The 11,226-nt window shown below is 46.6% G+C and overlaps 1 protein-coding gene across 1 annotated transcript in view; it reads left to right on the forward strand.

Annotated features, from left to right (window-relative positions):
* Gpld1 (glycosylphosphatidylinositol specific phospholipase D1) overlaps window positions 1–7,439 on the forward strand; it is a 44,576-nt gene extending 37,137 nt beyond the window's left edge. Inside the window, exons 22-26 of the mRNA XM_051169367.1 lie at window positions 1,064–1,243; window positions 1,845–2,005; window positions 4,038–4,064; window positions 4,151–4,201; window positions 7,220–7,439. Of these exons, the coding sequence (XP_051025324.1) occupies window positions 1,064–1,243; window positions 1,845–2,005; window positions 4,038–4,064; window positions 4,151–4,201; window positions 7,220–7,306 (506 nt within the window). The 3' untranslated portion in view covers window positions 7,307–7,439. The remainder of the gene's footprint in view (window positions 1–1,063; window positions 1,244–1,844; window positions 2,006–4,037; window positions 4,065–4,150; window positions 4,202–7,219) is intronic.
* Window positions 7,440–11,226: the final 3,787 nt, after the last annotated feature.

The raw sequence follows: 11,226 nt of genomic DNA on the forward strand, positions 1-11,226 counted from the left end.
CACTGCCCTCAGAGCTAGAGATGTTTAGTCGTGTTTCTGTTTGTTACTGAGACACTGTTTAGCCCAGGCTCACCAGAAGCTTGGGACTGACTCTGCTGGTCCCCACTCCTGCAGGCCAAGCAGAGGCAGGAGGATCAGGAATTCAAGAGCTGCCTCTGCCACATAGTGAATCTGAACGTAGCCTGGGCTACATGAGACTTCCTCAACAAACAAATGCACCCAAAAGTTACAGGGCAGTCGGATGGCTCGGTGGTCAGAACACTGGCTGCTCTGTAGCACCCATGCCACGTGGCCCCCAATTGCCTGTAACTCCAGGTACAGGGGATCTAATGGTCCTTCTGGCTCCTACGGGCACTCACTCATGCACACAAGACACACATACACAGAATAAATGTTAAAAGCTTTACTCATATCTTAAAATTATTTTTATTATTTTTTAAATTTTAGTTTTGGGGTAGTCAAATCCTTTAATAATGCTGGGCACTTAAAGTATGTGGGGGTTAGGAGGTGGGATTGGTGATCTACCAGCAATTTCTTCTTGTATTTTTCATTAACTAAAAAAAATGGATTTGTATTTTATCATAAGCATGTTCTATGTCAAATATTCAAAAATATGATAATTCTTACATATACGGCATTTCCCCCACTTGCACCTGCCACAGTCCTTTGAGGGAAACCGGTGGGTACCACTTTGACATTGTTCTAGAGGAAGGGCTGAGCCTTCTTAGGCACAGAAGCCAGAGCTGGGGAAATGGTGGGCTAATTTTCTGATGTGATGGGCACTTTAGGGGGATTCCCAGATTTAGAGGAGCCAGTATCCCTGAGATCCTCCCTGCATAGTGCCAGACTATTTTTCAGAATGACTGCTTCCTGTAAGAGGGAGAGAGACTTGACTAGGAAGAGTGTTTCCAGCAAAGGCCTGGCTGCGGTCATTGCGCGATTAGGGATAGGACAGTGTGAGAACATGTCACAGTTGACATACACATGCATGAGGCACGGATGGGCACTGCTGGGATCCTGTCCTCACTCTTATGATGCTAGGAGGCCCTGTGGCTTGTTTCAGATGACGTGTCTAAAATGGCATTCCTAACCATGACCCTGCACCAGGGAGGAGCCAGTCGGATGTACGAGCTAGGCCCCAAGAAGACACAGCCTGCCCTGCTCAGCACCTTCAGTGGAGATCGGCGCTTTTCTCGATTTGGTAGCGTTTTACACCTGACCGACCTGGACGATGATGGCTTAGGTAAGGTCGGGACTGTGACTTCAGCTACACTTAACTCCCTTTATACTCAATGGACCCATGTCCCAGTTAGATGGGCAAGGCTCTGCCCTCTGGCTGACAGTCCAGTGGCCCAGGGACAAAGCCTCACATAGTCTAGGTTTGCTTCCAACTCCTCATGCAGGCAAGGCTTTCCACCATGGATCCTCCTGCCTTCCTCTTTCCCAAGTGCCAGCACTGCATGCATGTGCCACGCCTGGCTGCAACGGCTTCTGAAAGACCCAAAGGTAGCAACCCAAAGGTACAGCAACAAGCTGCACTTCCTAAGTGGGAGAGTCACCCGGCCATTATTGATGGGTGATGAAGGGGGGAAACAAAGGCCTTTAGCTGGCTTTGGAGGCAGCCATGGCAGACTGAAGGCTGTGCCGATTACTTGTGTGTGTGTGTGTGGGGGGGGTAGGCTCAGGATCCAGTGGTGCAGGAGGAAGGCTGATTGGAGTCTAATGCCCCCTTCCACATTTTGTGATCCATCATGTGGCTGCTGGGAATTGAACTCAGGACCTCTGGAAGAGCAGACAGTGTGTTCTTAACCACTCCAGCCCTTCCTTCCACATTTTGTTAACAGATGAAATCATCATGGCTGCCCCACTGAGGATAACTGACGTCACTTCTGGACTGCTTGGGGGAGAAGATGGGCGAGTGTACATTTATAATGGCAAGCATACTTCCCTAGGTGACATGACAGGCAAATGCAAGTCCTGGATGACTCCATGTCCAGAAGAGAAGGTAAGGGTGGGCTACGGATCCCACGACGGGGGAGGTCCTGTGCTTAGTCGCCTGCCGGAGTGAGCTGCCCAGCTGCCGTGTGCTTACAGCTGTGCTGGCACCTCTGGAGCTGGAAGCCCAGTTGTTCACAGCTGGCCACGGCCTTACTAGATTTCTGGGGCAGAGGCTAACAGCAGTTCTGGCCACACTAGAATTTCACTAAAACCTACAGCCTTTTTTCTCATTTATTGCTTTGTGTTAGTCCTTTCTCTGATGGGTTTCCATATGTTTCCAAACATTTAGCTTGGCTGCTATCATCATCATCATCATCATCATCTTTCTTAAATTTAAAAATTAAGGTGTAGTGCCACATGCCTTTGATCCCAGCACCCAGGATGCAGAGGCATTTAGGTCTCTGTGAGTTTGAGGCCAGCCTGGTCTACATAGTGAGTTCTCTGGTCAGGGCTACAAAGGTAGACCCTGTCTCAAAAACAAACAAAATTTATTTTTTAAATTGCAAAATGAATGACAGTTTGGTGTGAAAGATGTACACAATGCAGAAACACAAAGAACATTAAAACTAACCCACTTAGAATTCTACTCTACATAGCTTCCCCTGTTAGCCAGAGTGTACATTCATCTAGTATTTTCTACAGTTCGATACGTTAGTATTGTGGGGACTGGGGAGGGCAGGGTCTTGCTATGTAGTCCCGTCTGGCCTAGAACTTTGTACTAGTCCCCTTGCCTCTGTTTCACTAGTGCAGGACTACAGGCCAGCAGTACCATGTCCTATTTGGTATGCACACAGTAAGTGCTGTGTGTAGCTGGACCTACATCAAAGCTATGAAGCCACTTTGATGCCAATGACAGACAAAGGACCCGCAGGACAGAAGGCTTCTGTTCAAGTCACACTACAAATGGCAGCCAGAGACCTGAGCTAAGACCTGTTTCTAAAACTTGTTAAACGTGATCATATCATGCCTGATTTTGTTCACAATTTTTAATTTTTTTTTTAAAGGTAGAGTCCAGGCTGGCCTCGAACTCCTGATCTTCCCACTTCTACCTTCCAAGTGCTGGGCTTTAATCAGTGGGAGGCAAGTTGAGCATCCTCAGCCTGCAATCTGAGGTGCTGCAGAAGCAAAGGCTTCCTGAGATCTGACCTGATGTTGCAAATGGAGACCCTACAGTGGGAGACTGTCTCATGTTTAGACCTATGAGGCTGGGGGCCTGATAATATCAGCTCCTGTTTAGTCTCTGGCCCATTCCCTGGAGATCTCACTATGTATCTGTAAACACTCCACAATCAGAAGGATCCCAAATCCAAACTTCCAGACACAGGAGACCATAACAAGAACATTGGGCCAGCGAAGGGGCTAGGGTGAAAAGGCCCCTGCTGCCTGCCAAACCTGAGGGCCTAGGACCCACATGGTAGGAGGGAACCTACTCCCAAAAGTTGCCCTCTGATTTCCAAATGCATGCTTTGGCACACATGTGTGCACACACAATGCAAATAAAATAAATGACTTAAAAAAAAAAAAACAAAACCAAAACCCAGATAGCACTTTATGGAAAAATGTACACACTGTTCCAGAGGAGTCTGAATATGTGGTGATGGCTGTCATCTTAGAACCCCAGGCGTAAAGGCGGGGGGATCAGTAAGTTAGGATAGCCTTGGCTATGCATTGAGTGTGTGGCCAGCCTAGATTACATGAGATCTTGCTGAGATGGAGTTGGGTGGGGTTCTATTATCTGCCAACTTTTTCATCTTTGAGTAAACCCAATGAACTGACCTTAGTCATGGCGATCCTTAGTCACTTTGGCCGATTCTATTATAAACCGTAGGGCAAACACTTCCATGTACACGACTTCATACAATGGACTATGTCTTAGGACCTAAGCGCCTCTAAATAGGATTTTTAGAGTTGAAGGACATACTTGTAAGGATCTGGAAACATTGAAATGTGAGCATGAAGCGGTCAGACTGGCTCAAGCCTTCGGATGATTAGTAATTACGTAACCATGCTAATAGTCGCCCCCCGTTCTTTTTTTCCAGGCACAGCATGTACTCATTTCTCCTGAGGTAAGTACCTGAGATCTGACACCCTGGCCCCCGGCTCCTGGTACTTACTTTAACTGCTGAACAACCATGCTGTGTGTGTTTTACAGGCAAGTTCAAGGTTCGGGAGCTCGCTGGCCTCTGTGCGGTCTAAGGAAAGGGTGAGTACAGGACCTGCACTTTGACAACAGATCTGATAATCTCTTCTTAAAGTTTAGAAAAGAAAGGAACGCATGAACTTACCACCAATAAGTGCATGTCCCCAACTCTGCAGCAGGGCTTAGAAGAAGACAGCTGATGGGCCAACTATATTTGACTTTTTAAATAGTTGAAATAAGACAAGAAAACAAAGAACATTTCCTGACATGAAATTTTAAAGAATTTCGAATTTCCAGGTTCATGCCTCAAAGGTGTTTGTTATATGGTGCTGAAGGGCTCAGCTTGACACGTTCCTCATGCTCACTCATTCTTGATCTGTCTATGGCTGTTGACACATTGCAACTGCAGGTTCTGAGACTCATGTCTCACATAGCCTAAGATACCATCTGGCCCTTTAGGACATGTGAGCTGATCATTTGCTATGGCACTGTCAAAACTGCCAGTTTTTAAATGCTTGTTTTGTGTGTGCTACATGGATGTTCAGGTGCCACAGCACTCTTGGGGTGATCAGAGGACCACGTGAGAACATTAGTTCTCTCCTCCACCATTTGGGTCCCAGAGACCAAACTCAGGCTGTCAGGCAGGGCACAACCTGATGAGTGAATCCTGGCTGCCCTGTCAGTCTTTAAATGAGTCCAGACTAGAGGTTCTCAGCCTTCCTAACGCTGTGATCCTTTAACACGGTTCCTCATGCTGTGGTGACCCTCAACCAGAACATTATTTTCATTGCTACTTCATAACTGTAATTTTGGTACTGTTATGAACTGCAATGTAAATGTCTGTTTCCCGATGGTCCTAGGTGACCCTGGTGAAAGGGTCATTCAATCCCCAAAGAGGTCACTACCCACAGGTTGAGAACTGGTGGCCTAGGCAGACCTACACACCATGGCTGTATTTTTATGCACTTTTACTTTCTCTCAAATAAGTACACAGAGCCACTTAATTCTTCCCAATAGTTACACAATACTTTATTTTCTGGACACTCCATAATTCAGTTCAATTATATTCTCATATTTATGTTATTTCTTTTTTTTTTTTTTAACCTATTACAGAGAGTGCTGTAGTGAGCATTCTTGCACCTGTATTTTTACAAAATCGTGCAAAAATATCCTTGTAGGCGAGAAGCATAGCAGTGGGACTGCTAAAGGAAGCATCATTTAATATTACACTTTAATAAATAAAAATTTAAGAAATGTACCTCAATATATACTACTAAAGAGCCAGGTGTGGAAGCTGATGCCTGTAAATCCAGCACTTGGGAAGCTGAGGTAGGAGTTTTGAAGCCAGCCTGGGACTCAAGAGTTCCAAGTTAGCCAGGGCTGGAGTGAGAGCCTGCCTCAAAACAAACCACTACAGCCCTCACTTAGGATGTGGCACTGTAGACTGCACTAGGCTATGAACACAAACACAGGGAAGGTAGGACTGTGACAGTGGCATAGGACTAAAGGTTAGGGGGAGTGATTACAGAGGCTTTAGAACATGAAGATGGTAGTCTGGCAAGGCCAGGGAGGTGCTGAGGACACAGGTCCTGCTTGGAAGACTCAGAGTGAAGCTGCCCTCTAATGGCCAGCAGTTCTCACTGACATAGACACCCTGATGCAACTTTAGGGTTAAGCTACTAGAAATAGCAGTTATTAAGCTTACAGAAGGATTCTCCAAAGGATACACTTGACTTTTACTTACTACTTTATGCATTTTCAAAAAATTAGACATTATCAAGAGCATGGACCAAGGGCAGCGATAACAAAGGTCAGCTGAAAGTACTAAACAGTTAATTCCAGGTTAACCTTCCTAAGTGCAGTTCACTGTGTCACTATTAACCCCTCACTGTCCCAGCTCACATCAGAGACTCGGTGTTAAGGCTCAGCGCCTATAAACCATCAGAGCAGACTTTTTCTGCGACCTGAGTCAGGGCTCCTAAGGCAGGCTTCCTCCCTGGGACTCACACCTCGTGGACTGTGGAGGAACTGTCAGCTGGTGAGCCTCGGCGGGGTAAGCTGACCTGCTTCACTGGGCAGCTGTGAGGTAGATGGACAGTGAGATGGCCTGATCTCCCGCCTGCAGCTTAGGCGGAAGGATAAAATGTAGGGAAGATATTGGACATCAATATGCAATGATGCAGGGCTAAAGACGGTGGCTGTCTATGTGGGCCAAGGCCAGGAGGCCTTGCAGAACCTATGGGCCCCTAAGATGGCTAGGCTAGTGAGATGGCAAGCAGACAGGAAGGGTTAACTTTAGGGAGGAGTATGGTTTAACCAGGAAAAGGAAAAAAAGCACATTTAGTAAGTCAGTTCCATAAATAAGGGAAGAGAAAAAACAACTATCATTTTGTTAACTGCAAAGATTAATTTTCTCTTTGCTGACACTGGGGTATTAGGTACCAGCAAGGGTTCCACCCAGGACCTGACACGTGCTAAGGGTCTGAAACAGCGCTGCCATTATCATTTTGAAGTTGTTAGTAGTTTTAAAGTTAAACCACCAAGACAAATGCCATAACCTGCTGTCTAAAATGCTGGCAGCCAGCATGATCAGCTACACTTCACTCACCAGCAAGGATCTAGAATAACTTTTGGCAATTACCAAAAATCAAATTTAACTGCTGTGAAGATTTTGCCATTACTAAACTGTTTCAGAACCTGCGGCAGATTTTAAAGATAATTCGAAGGTGGGCCTGAGAACGCCTGAAGCAGCAGGAATGCTGTGTGAAGGCAGCCCTATGCAGTTCCTTATCATTCCAGATGCATGGTCCACATGGCCACAGCGAGGGTCTGGAATAAGCACGCACTTATAGATTCCTCCTTTTTGTGTGTGAGAGGGCGGGGCTGGGGCCAACTTCCACCACAGTAGTGTTTGGAACTTAACAGATCTGAGAAAGTGGCAGATCCAGACAAAGGGAAAGACACACAAATTGGGGTTGTGGGGTCTGGCTAGCACTGCCCTCCTATGTGTCCTGAGCACAGCGTGATGTCTGCTTTATGGTAGGGATGTCACGAGCGCTGTCTCTATTGTGTCCTCCACAGAACCAAGTGGTTGTCGCTGCTGGAAGGAGTTCTTGGGGAGCCCGGCTCTCTGGGGCGCTTCATGTCTACACCCTCAACTCAGATTGAAGATGCCACCCTACTCTGCTATGGAGACCCTCTCTCTTAGGCCAAGTCATCTCCAGAGTGGACAAAGTAGTCCTCCAGGGGAGCTATGGTGAAGCCTGACAGAGGAGGGGCTCCTGAGACAGACATATTGACAGCCAGGCTACCTGGAAACGTGGCTAGCTATGTGTGGTCACCGGATGATGGGGAGGAGCAGGCACTTGGAGGTCATGTCCCCTCTAAAGTGCGTTTGCATCCTCTGACCCTGTTGCCTGTGCTTGGCACTGTGACAACTCTCTTCTTCTGCTGGAACCTATTTCTCTCCTGTCTAGAAAGGCTGTGGTTAGTTTTAACATTCTCCAGATAATTGCTCCTTTAAAAATCCTTGTTAGTGGCAGCTGCTCCTATTTGGACCTTAAATGTGCCCCTAAAGTCCCATGTTGAAGGCCTGGTCTCTAGCTCAAAGAGAGTGGAAACTCTGGAGTGGGATCTTGTTAGAGGAAGTTATGCCACTGGGGTGTGCCAGGACCCTAGGTCTTTCCTTGCCTCTCTGTTTCCCAGCTGCCACGAAACGAGCAACTCGCCACTACCATGACATACCACTCCCTCTCCAGCTGCAAAGCAACAGGGCCCGAGCACCCTGGAGCAGACAAGGCTGACACTGTGAGCCACAATAAACATTTCCTCTTTTTAAGCTGCTTACCTTGGGTATTTTGTTGAAGCGATGGGCAGAGTGTACAGTGAAAGCACTGTGGGAAGGCGCGGAGAAAGGGGCTGCACACTGGTCCTCCCCGGTGAGGGTGTCTGTTCTTACACTGTGTGTGGTGAAGGACAGTCAGGAAAACTAAAGTCTGCTGAGCTGTCTCATGTCTCACAGGAGTCTGTGGAGCTGGCAGGAGATGAACCTCACGACTGTGGTTTTAAGGCTCACAGGGTGGGAGGGCTTTGCTGTGCTAAGCTGCCAGCTCCATCAACAGAGCAGAAAGGAGTGGTGTGGTCTGAGCCCAGGGAGACTGCATGGGACCAGCAGTAGACCCAGGGGGAAGTGGGCTGTGGCTTCACTGTTCTTGGGCTGTTCTTTAGGGGGCTTCTGTGTGCCAGCCCCACGGTGTGGCTGCAGGAGAAATTCACCAGCACTAGTACCTGCAAACAGTCACTGTCAGGCAAGGGAGATACCGTTCTTTCTGATCCTGGGAAATGATACCAAAATTAGAAGGAAATGGGTGACAAGCTCCACTCAGAGAGAGATTTTTCTGCCTAGAGAACGAGGAGAAACCAAGGAAAAGTAACTCCACTGCGACAACTCATAGTGGAGAAAGGGGGACAGGACACAAGCGCTTACCCCAGAGGGCACAGACTAGCTGTTGTGTGTACTGTGTAGCCCCCTGAGGCACAGCAAGAAGCACACAGAGACACTGGCCTTTCCTTGGGTAGTAACTGGCAGTGCAGCCTATGAGAAGACCACTGCCAGCAGAGAACTTTTGGCTAATGATAGCAAATCAGCAAATAGAAACAGCAAGTTAAGCCCAAGGCCCTCGCACAGCAGGCAGGGGCTCCCTCAGCCTGGGCTGATGCGCTAGCCCCACTAACTGACCAGGGCCTGTCTAAACATGACCATGGTTGGGCCAGAGCTTGGCTTTGGCTCAATGTCTGAACTTAGCACATAGCAGGCATCAGATAAAGAAAGCAGAACGCTTACAGATATCCAAACACATCTTCACTTTGAAAGGATACTTAATATACTGACTCCTCTGTGAGAAAGTAAATGCTACACCCACTTTTGAAGGTCAAAAGATTATGGAAAAACCTGGTATAGAAAAAAACTCAACACATGACAGTCTGAGCATTACCCTCCACAGCCGGATTAAAATCTGCCACCAAGCACCAACAGTTCTGAGAATCAGCCCCATGTCACTTAGTAACACAGATGGAGCAAGCTGAAGCAGGTCCCTCCCCCATCGGACTGTTTAACTTGGTGATCTTGACCTCAAGACACCAACAGACATTTCCGTGTTGGCTTTCTATCTTTCTCTGTACATTTTCAAGTACAATGGGAATTGTTTTATGCCTTATTCCCAGACCATGAAGTCAGGATGACAGCTTTGGAGTAGAGCTCAGGTTTCTAGACCCGACCATTAGATCCCCTCTCTGGCATTGCTGAAGTTATCACAGTGAAGTTCAAATGTAGCTTCAGTGCTGCCATTCCAAGCAACAGAGCTGAGCGCGGCTCCTGGCCCCACCACACAGCCTGCCGGTGTGTGCTGTTCAGTGCCCACTCCACATCTACTGTCAAGGCAACATGAGGAGGCATCGTTTTATAAGATGACCTCTGTTGAGCTCTGAACACGAGGACAGACTCAAAACTATCACACATCCCTGCTCACACTCAGCGCTAGATGTGACTGCTTGCTCATTCATAAAACTCGGTATTTGATATTTACAACATTTTCTTTACGTAGCAGTTTCAGTTGAAAATCGTACCTGACCTAATTACCTTTAAATTTTTAACAAACTGTTTGTTTTGTCTTTTTATCTGAGAAGCAGTTACATTTTGTCCCACTGCTAGAGACAATTACTTTATTCAAGCTCATAAACTAACACTATAAGGAAAAATGAGCTTCAATCCTGTCTGACCTGGGATGCAATGGACTTTAATTCTTATGTATCTCAGCTGAGCAAAATCTAAGACTTCACAGTGTAAGGCTGATGACAGCAGTGTGCTGTGAAACTCAGGCATCAGCAAAGAACTCAGCTGCCACAGTTTCCATAGTAACATTCCAGCATCTCACCCAGAGGAGCAAGGGGGCCACTCTCGGCTGGATACCAGGCCAGCTAAGCACCCTAGATCAGCTTCTCACAGCCCCACACAGGAGGGGAGCTCTCTTCTTGGTTTTCTACTGGAGTAATTACCCAGGAAATGGACCTGCCCATCCCCGTGGGCCACTGTTAGGGTATCAGGTGCCCAACATCTGGGGTGGGTGTCCTGCTTCATTATTCCTACCCTGCAGGCTGAGTTGCTCTAGCCTTCTACAATCTTACAAGTGTACCACTTTGGGAAGCACACTTTTTAATGTTCCAGCACACAGCTGTATGAAATCTTCAGGAAACACACAAAGGTGGCTACACAGTTACTAGGATGAGAGCTCTCAGACTTACAGCTCCGTTCATGAGGCAAGCACTCTGCCAATGAGCAGCACCCCCAGCCCCATTTTATTTGGTGCTTGGAGATAGTTTTACTTTACAGTCCAGGTGGGCCTGGAATTCACTCTATAACCTCCCCTGGCCTAGAACTTACTCTGTAGCCCCGGCTGACTTCAAACTCTCAGTCACCTTCTTGCTGCAGCCTCTCAAGGACCAAAGTACTGGTGAGGGACCAAGCACGTCCTTCTCTGCCACTTGTTCTAACCAAGAGCTTCTGGCTGGGAAGATAACGACCCCACCACTCTTACACCAGTTACCCTCTTGTCTGACAAGCCCACCTGCCAACGCTGGGAGGTAGGCGAGCACACTGTCTGTCTACGTTTTCTTTTAGAGGTATAGCATGACAATCTCTTAAATCAGGCAATGATCAAAACAGTTACAAAACTGTAAAAGAATAAGCACTTTCTTTCAACTTTACTTCCCAAGGTTCTATTTATATCCAAAGAAAAATAGAAAAAAATTTTATCCTTAAAATTGTAAGCGAATAAACACTTTCTTTCAACTTTAATTCCCAAGGTTCTATTTATAACCAAAGAAAAATAGAAAAAGTTTTATCCTTAAAATTGTAAGAGAATAAACACTTTCTTTCAACTTTACTTCCCAAGATTCTATTTATAACCAAAGAAAAATAGAAAAAAATTATCCTTAACATTATAAGAGAATATTTTGTTTCAACTTTACTTCCCAAGGTTCTATTTATAACCAAACAAAAATAGTAACAATCTTAATTAACTGAAATCTAC

Source organism: Acomys russatus, chromosome 3 (assembly GCF_903995435.1).
Source record: "Acomys russatus chromosome 3, mAcoRus1.1, whole genome shotgun sequence".
Lineage (NCBI taxonomy): Eukaryota > Metazoa > Chordata > Mammalia > Rodentia > Muridae > Acomys > Acomys russatus.